Below are 8,680 nucleotides of genomic sequence, written 5' to 3'. Positions count from 1 at the left end.
TTAAAATCGAGTTTGATAAGTTATAAAATGAGTTTGGGTTTCCTTCTCACACACACCTCACAGCATGTTACAGCCCTACATGAAATCATCTCCTGTATTTTTTTTTTTATATTTGTATTTGTATTTATATATTTATTATATACTTTTGTTTATGGAGAGATGTTCTCAATGCACGGCTGCAACTGCAAGAGTGCTGTAAGGCGGGTATGAAGAGCAATCTGTGAGGACCAATTCCAGTCACTCGTCTCGATCTATGATAGTTAATTATGTTGGCATTGGCTGGCCTAGAATTTGGTTAGGCCTAAACGGTTATCCGGCCCTGATCACGACAAATGTTGCCACGTGGAGGATCCTGTACTATCAAAACTCTCAAAATGATCCAATAAGCAGAGACGGGATGGGTTTCCTCACAGAGTGCGCACCACGGCCCATACCTCCCATGAATTGGGTTACGTCTCCCATATGTGGGGTGCCCATCCTAATGTACGGCTGCAATGATTGGTTAGAATGATATTGACGAGGCTGGATCTATTACTCACATAGGGCATTTCATACCGATCTCATGCACATCCTATCATTGGAAACATCTCCCATATTTGTGTTAATAATCAACTGATTCAAACTTATGGATTTGTGGCTTGAATCTGCTACCCATAAGCTGTTCTCATATCTCTGCCTACGAGACATTGCAACTGCATATTGCATATTGGGTTGTAATTCATGAGGAAATATTCTCAATACACGGTGGTGATACTTTATGGGTAGGGATGTGGGAAGTGGGAACAATTTGTGTAGCAGATGCGGAATGGGCTTATACATCCGAACCGGAAATGGGCCTTAATCGAGCTCAAAATGAATACAAATATTGATCAGGCTTCGTTCCGCGCTCTTCGTCAAAATGGGCCCAGTAGCATATTACAATCACCCAAAATTTAGGGCTACCGGCTACAAAGGGAGGGATAAAAGGAGATGAATGAGATCTCCCGCGGCTCCTCTCGGCCATTTTAGCTTTCAAGTCGTTAGGTCTGTACCTTCTCTTCTGAGCGGGCGCTTCAACAGCATCAGCAATGGCCGTCGGGTTTGTGTTTTCATCTTATTGTTGATTGTACTTATCAGTCTATTTGATAGTTTCCAGGTACTCAGAATTGTTTGATTCGTTGATTTTCAGGAAGAACAAGAGGATTTCCAAGGGAAAGAAGGGTGGGAAGAAGAAGGCGTAAGTTAGAGTTTGATTTCTGCAGTATCTTCGTTTGATCTTTTATTTAAGGTGTTTTGTTTTGTGGTTCTTTTTCTTCACTTTAGTTGTCGATGGTGATTTACAGAGTCGATCCCTTCGCTAAGAAAGATTGGTATGATATCAAGGCCCCGTCAGTCTTCAACGTGCGTACCGTTGGAAAAACCCTAGTGACAAGGACACAGGGTACCAAGGTTAGGCATGCTTATTAACTTGCATTTTTTTGAACCCGAACTTCAGATCAGTGCCGAGGTGGATCTGTTTTCTTTGGCTGTGTTAAAACTGCTTATTAACTTTAAACTTGCGATGATTACTAGTATGTTGAAGAAGAATCCAGTTTTTCCTTTTCTTTTATAATCTTATCTAAATATTATACCGGAGGGTTTTCTCAATTAACCATGACGCTAAGAGTTGTCATGAACTAAAAACGAGTTGCTCCTACCAAAAGAAAAACCCTAATAGCGAGTTGCATCTATCACTTCCGCATCGTTGATCCCATTTGACTGCTATGGATAAGGGCTCTATGCACTGATAGTTATTTATATTATTATTTGCAAATAGGTAATTTTGTGACATCAGCATCCCGACTTTACCTGCAATTCTCCAATTCAAATAAGATACTTCCATTGTGCATGAAGTCTGGCTGTGTTGTGTATGGTTCATTGGTGGGGGATGCGAAAAGTTACCTCTTGATGCTGCCCTTGGGTAAAAATGGCCTCAAATAGTAACATTCTTACCATTTGAGGGAATACCTTTGGCAGCAAAGCACAACGCCAAAACACCCTGATGGGCTAAGGGAGTATCTTTGGGGTATTTGGATCAATATGCATATAAGTGTTGCTTACGGGTATATTGCTTCACCCAATCATGGAATTTCAGCAATGTGTTTTTTTTTCAAGCTTAAGCAGCAATTTTGTGGTTGTTAGGAAGAATCTCAAAGGGGATGCCTTGGAGTCTTGATCCCAATCCAAGAAATAGGCGGATTGGAAGTTTCACATGCCTGAATTGTTGATTTCTTGAATATGTTTTATATGTTATGCTTTGTTTCAACATTTTCACTTTGAATATGGTTTGCATGTTATGTTTATGTATTTTAATTTGAGTCAATGGGTTTTTAAACATTAAGCTTCTTTTAATATTTAAGTTCTTTAATTAATATTGTTTTGGTTATTTTGATTTTTTTAGAAAATTTGCCCCTGCTTCAAAAATGGATGTACCATGCCTTGCATCTGGTGCCTTGGGTGCAAAAACCCCTCGTGCTTTTAAAACATTGATGGGATGGCAATTTTCCCCATTCCTCACAGGGACCTGCCCTGAATGGGGCGGGGATGGGAATGATTTTTCTCCTGCCGGAACAGGGATGGGAATGATTTTTCCCCTGTCGGAACAGGGATGGGGCGGGCACTCCCCGTCCCGCGGGGACCTCGATCCCTGCTAATATATATTTATATATGTACACATATGTCTATATATGTATATATGTACACAATCTATATATTAATATTTTTAAAATTATGGTTGAATATGTTTGAATCATTTTTAATATGATTGTAAATTTTAATTATTTTATTTTTTATTTTTAAATAAAATAAAAACAAAAACAAAATGGTTGACATTAAAAAATCATGGGGAGTGGGGATCCCCACAGGGATGGGATAACCTTGTCCCTGTTGGCGTGGACGGGGACAGGGATGGGGACGGGGACGGGGACAGTGAGTGGCTCCCTCTGCCCGCCCCGTTGTCATTTCTAACTTCTTAAAAGTATAAAACTGTGTTACCTTTGTGCAATGCCCACTCCAACATATGACAACTTATACTCAAGCAGGAATTCATTTTTCTCAACTATGCTAGTTTGATGTGTGCATTGATGAACTACTACGTTTTGAGACAAGTTTTGTTTTCTTTACTATTGGTTTTTTCTCTTTATTTTTAACGATTGCCCTATTCAGCGATTAAGGGAGTAAACCTAATCTTCTCCAAACTATTAGCTTATGGTTTCTCTCTTTTTGTTTTAATTCACTTATAGTGCAGGCTTCTTATTTTTTCCTTGGCCACCTAAGTGAGGTCGAGTCGCCCATCCCTCTTCTCCTATTCCAATGCCAAAGGTATTCAATGTCTAGGATAGCCCTTCATGTCACAAGTTTCATGGTGATGATGCCTTTGGTTTGCTACGAAGACACCGTTTTATATGGTTCATTTTCCTAGATCTTTAATTTCATTCCTGGACAGTCACTGGCAGTGGCAGTTTTTTTTTCTTTTTTATTTTTAGGTGATAATTCACTCTGTATCTCACCTTGGCAGGCTTGTATCTATTAACTTCAGTCTCTGACTATCATATCCTGAATCCAGCGTAAAGAGTTGGGTTGTGAATACTTTAGTGATGGTTGTTGAATGCATTTCTAGTGATACAAGTTAGGGTCGTGGTTCCTTGTTTGGAGACCTGGTGAATGGGATACCAGTGAGCATTGGGGGCTTAATTTTTATTGTGTTCTGTTGTTCTCATTGGAGTGCTTCTAAAGTATACATTTTTGTTTCTATCATATGGTTCCTTGACAGTTGAAGAATTCTCATTTCTTTCATGGTGTATCCAATCACTGAATAGGATGTGCAGTTTTTCTCATGTTGCTCCTTTTGGTGCTATTATTGATTTGCACTTATCATGTTACCTTTCTAGATAGCATCTGAAGGCCTTAAGCATCGAGTTTTTGAGGTTTGCCTTGCTGATCTCCAAAACGATGATGACCAATCATACAGAAAGATTCGTCTCCGTGCAGAGGATGTACAAGGAAGGAATGTACTTACAAACTTTTGGGTATGAAACAAAGCATATTGTCTTCATTGATTTGGTTCAGTGTGTTTTGTGCATGTTCTTGAGTTTTTTCTCTTATCTTCCAGGGCATGGATTTCACCACTGACAAGCTTAGATCACTAGTGCGCAAGTGGCAGACACTGATAGAGGCTCATGTGGATGTCAAGACAACGGACAATTACACTCTTAGGATGTTCTGTATTGGTTTTACCAGGAGACGTCCTAATCAGGTGAAGCGTACTTGCTATGCTCAAACTAGCCAGATCAGACAGGTATTACCAGCTGCTGCTTGTTTCAGTTAACCTAGCATTGCTTATCTTCTATTGCGCTTGAAATTTATTGTATTTTTATCATTATATTATTCAGATCCGCCGGAAGATGAGAGAAATAATGGTCAACCAAGCTACATCTTGTGACCTGAAGGAGCTGGTGCAGAAGTTCATTCCTGAAGTCATTGGGAAGGAGATAGAGAAGGCAACATCAAGCATCTATCCTCTCCAGAATGTCTTCATCCGCAAAGTAAAAATCTTGAAGGCCCCCAAGTTTGACCTTGGAAAGCTGATGGAGGTAAGTTTTATTAATTTTTGGTAGTCCATGTTTGCCTTCATGGAGGAGAACCTGCTTTACTTTTTAGTCTTTCTGTTTTTTTTTTTTGGTTTTGGCATTTGTATTGCATTCTTACATCTTGAATTGGTTGATGTGCTTGCCACTGGCAGGTCCACGGTGATTACTCTGAGGATGTTGGTGTTAAAGTGGATAGGCCTGCTGATGATACTCAAATGGAAGGGGAAACAGAAATTGTTGGGGCTTGAAGATGAGGTTTATGTTTATGAAATCATGGGATCTCTTTAAGTTGCAACGGAACTAATTATTTTTAGCAGTTTTTTCGTGGACCCAGCAATTTTGGTAGTTGAAAAATAGTCATCCTTATTTTGGCATATCAAATTTTTTAAACGAGGTTGGACGTTGGAGTTCTAATTGATTACTTATTTATGAATGCATTAGCCATTAGGATTACTTGCAGGTTATTTATTGGTGTATGTTTTCTTTAAATAATTCAGTTGTTCCATCTATGCTGTTGGTTTTATTGATCATAACTTTTAATTACACCATTAAAGTATTGTTTAGAGAGGATGAAAATGGGGGGAATGGGTGCCTGTAAAGAATGCATCCCTTTTTTTTCCTGTGGGTTGCGGAGCCGAATGACGTTGAGCAGCAGAATAAAAGTGTGTTGAGTAACAGCATTAATTGGCAAAAATTACTCAAGTACTCGAGCAGCTTTCTGGGACTGTAGGGCTATGCTTGGTTTGATTCAAACCATACATAGCGTAAGGGTTCCCACATGGGCGATGTTTAACTTATTTGCATTTACCATAAGCCTGAGATCAAGCCTTTTCACTTGTTGATGAGGCATGCGCAACATTTTTGGAGCAAAAACCCGGAATCTCTTCTGGATGTGTGGTGTGTAATGTTTGCAGTGCTTCGCAGTCGGAGAGAAGCCATGGTTTTGCTAAAGAGATTGGTAATTTTGTATGTTGATGCTTAGTCGTATTAACCACGAAAATGCCCAATAGTAGCGTTATTTCCTTTTTGAAGGCGCAATTCTTTTGGTGGGTGATAACACATTATCAATATGTTTAATTTAGATGTAGCAGACTATATGATAGATCGAGATAAGATGCAGAGGTCCAGAAACCGCCGATATTGCTTGCTTATAAATAACTAGCCGTTCTTTTATTTTTTATATGTTAATCAACATATCCTTGGTGAGAAATACCAATCAAAGGCATTGTCAGATGGCAAATAAGAAGTGAGCTTTTAGGCTCCGTTTGGTTTGTGGGATGGGGATGAGAAAAATAGAATATTCTGAACATATTTCTTTTTTTCATATTTGTTTTGAGGAAAAGAGGGGGATGGGATGAAAAAAAGGTGGGATGTGAGATCCCATAATTGTGGATTTGAGGTCACACGGTGGGAAAACTTGAGAAAACGACCATGCTGAAGGTTCCACGCGCATTAACAACAAAGTTTCTGCTACCTTCACATCCTTTACCTTTTAACTCTTCAACGCTGACCTCATCTTCTTCAATTTTAGTCGGACAATCCCACTCACTACCTTCTCTTGTTCTATCTGTCTCTGTGTCATGGGGAACTACACTTCTTGCATGCTTGCCAACCCAGCAGGAAGATAGTCAAGAGGTGCAAAGGTGATCCTACCAACCGGCGAAATCCGGCAACTCGACGGTCATGTCAAGGCGGCTGAACTCATGTTCGAGATACCCAAGTACTTGGTGAATTCCCAATCACTGCAAATAGGATAGAGGTTCTCAGTGCTTAGCGTCGATGAAGATTTAGAAATGGGTAACGTCTATATCATGTTTCCAATGAAGAGAGTCAATTCTGTTATCAAAGTAGCAGGCATGGGAGCCTTGTTTATAAGTGCGAACAGGGCTGCCAACCGGGCTTCGAGTGTTGGGGTGGTGCGCATCGTGTCGAGTATTGGGGTGGTGCACATCAAAAGTTTAGGTAATAACGTCGCCGATCACGACCATTCGACGTCGACGTCAACGTCAACGTCGCCTCAAGGCCATACAAGTTATAGTGGCAATCGAGAATAAGCAGAGAGGTTGAAATGAGAAGAAGAAGAAAAAGAAGAGAGGAGAAAGAGAGTGAGAGATGAAGGGGGTAGCCATCGCCTCTGTTCATCTCGAACGAAGGAGGAAGGTGAACAATTCCATTTCGGTCCCCTTTTACACTTTCCCATCCCATCTCATCCCAATAAAACCAAACAATGGAAAGTTAAATTTTTACACTTTTCCATCCCATTCCATCCCACCCACATCTTCCCATAAACCAAACGAAGCCTTAGGTTACAAGGATGTATGTTCTATATGGTTTTTTTCAATGCAATCCTCGTGATCTAAGATGACTGTGCTTGTTAATGTAAGTCTCCATTTTTGGATGTAGCGGTGTCAATTGGATTGGATTGGACCAAATCCAATCCAGTCCAATGCATGGTTCAATCCAATCCAATCCAATTGAACAGAGGTTTGGGTTCAATCAAATTTGGCAAAGGTGTATTGGTACTTAAATACACATGGAATTTTTTTAGGTTTTTTTTTTCAAAATTTGGTTTTTGGGAAGATAGTTAAGCATATTTTTTATTAAAAAAGAGGGGTGGGGTCCTGAAACATCTGTAAACAGGTATTTTGAACCTTGGCCCAATGCGAGTCCATTACAAATAGAGCAGGTTCAATTCAATCCAATGAATATTTATTTTGGACCAGTCCAATTCAATGTCTGGACCTTTCAATCTGTTCAAATTTGATTTAGTTTAAATTGGTTTTAACCCAAACCTGGTCCATTGACATCTATATTCTTATCTTCTATCAATGGATCCGATATTGTCTTAATCCAACCCAATCCAATATAAATTTATTATGGAGCAACATCGACACAGGCTGATACTTTGAACCATGGTTCAAAGGATCTAGAATAAATAAGTTTTAATTATTGTTTTTTCAAAACCGATTTAGAGTGGTTGGTTTAAGGCCCGATTACCCTTTGAACCATGGTCTGACCCGATACAACCCCTGGAAGGACATATCGAGAAGCCATCGGCACGATACGTATCAGCCCATATATATCAATACTTTAAACCTTAATTCAATGTCATGTTGGTCTGACAAATCCGTCCAAAATGATTTTGATTTGGATAGTCCAATCCAAAACAGGTCCATTGACACCTCTAGGAGTCTAGATCTGCCGACCACATCTGCAACGTCTTATAATCATTCATGGGTGATGTTCTTGGCTTCAATTTGTCGTGGTTAGCATATCCAAACTTGGTTTCGAATGGTTGCACATCCCAATGTTTCTTAGTCTCCCTCCTTTTACCGGCTAATACATGATGGGTGGATTGAATCCACCTCTCCGTAAACAAGCTTAGAAGGTTTATATCAGTAAACAAGCTAATATGACATTGAGATTTCTATGGCTAAAACTTAAAAGTAGGATTACTTTTTCATTGTTTTCACATTGAAATCAATTTCATTAGCAAGCAGTAGTATGCAATAATTATTTACAACTGATGCCAAAAGCAACATGGACATGAACATACAAGATCCACGTCCTCCTGCTCCCAATTGTCTTAAATATATGGCATTGATCGAGTGTCACTCTCAGAAAATGTAAATATATGGGGATGGTGGATGGGGGGGAGGGGGGGGGCTCTATATGATACGTGTTCAGGTTCACATAAAACAGTTTATTTAGAAGTAAAATTATATTGTTTTTATTTTTTAATTCGAATTTTAAACTTACCGCTCATCAGTCATCACTCCTTTTTCATCCCATGGGGCATGGACCAAAAACGTCATGGAGCTGTGGATATTCAACGGAAAGATTAATGGCAATGGCAGAATCCATCTTCGTTTTTGCTAACAGATCTGCTAAAAATCATCATGTCAGCCCATTTCTCATTCTGTTAAAAAAGAAGTCATTGACCAAAAAAGTCATGGAGCTGTGGATATTCAATGGAAAGATTAATGGCAATGGCAGAATCCATCTTCGTTTTTGCTAACAGATCTGCTAAAAATCATCACGTCAGCCCATTTCTCATTCTGTTAAAAAAGAAG

The 8,680-nt window shown here is 39.4% G+C and overlaps 1 protein-coding gene across 1 annotated transcript; it reads left to right on the top strand.

Annotated features, from left to right (window-relative positions):
- The first annotated feature begins 950 nt into the window (after nucleotides 1–950).
- LOC104608472 (small ribosomal subunit protein eS1-like) lies at nucleotides 951–5,071 on the top strand. The gene is made up of 7 exons (XM_010274482.2): nucleotides 951–1,078; nucleotides 1,169–1,216; nucleotides 1,323–1,428; nucleotides 3,909–4,046; nucleotides 4,130–4,315; nucleotides 4,410–4,610; nucleotides 4,760–5,071. Exons 1-7 carry the CDS (start codon nucleotides 1,068–1,070, stop codon nucleotides 4,853–4,855), a joined length of 786 nt encoding a protein of 261 aa, XP_010272784.1. The 5' UTR covers nucleotides 951–1,067; the 3' UTR covers nucleotides 4,856–5,071.
- The last annotated feature ends 3,609 nt before the right edge of the window (nucleotides 5,072–8,680 follow it).

The sequence above is a fragment of the Nelumbo nucifera genome, chromosome 5 (assembly GCF_055504915.1).
Source record: "Nelumbo nucifera cultivar China Antique chromosome 5, China Antique-T2T, whole genome shotgun sequence".
NCBI lineage: Eukaryota > Viridiplantae > Streptophyta > Magnoliopsida > Proteales > Nelumbonaceae > Nelumbo > Nelumbo nucifera.
This window is presented reverse-complemented; position numbering and strand designations above follow the sequence as displayed.

What these genes read in the sequence shown, in the direction of transcription:
- LOC104608472 (XM_010274482.2), top strand. An exon ending in AAGGGTGGGAAGAAGAAGGC is followed by an intron (nt 1,217 to 1,322) that starts GTAAGTTAGAGT and finishes GGTGATTTACAG; the next exon opens with AGTCGATCCCTTCGCTAAGA. An exon ending in ACCTTGGAAAGCTGATGGAG is followed by an intron (nt 4,611 to 4,759) that starts GTAAGTTTTATT and finishes TGCCACTGGCAG; the next exon opens with GTCCACGGTGATTACTCTGA.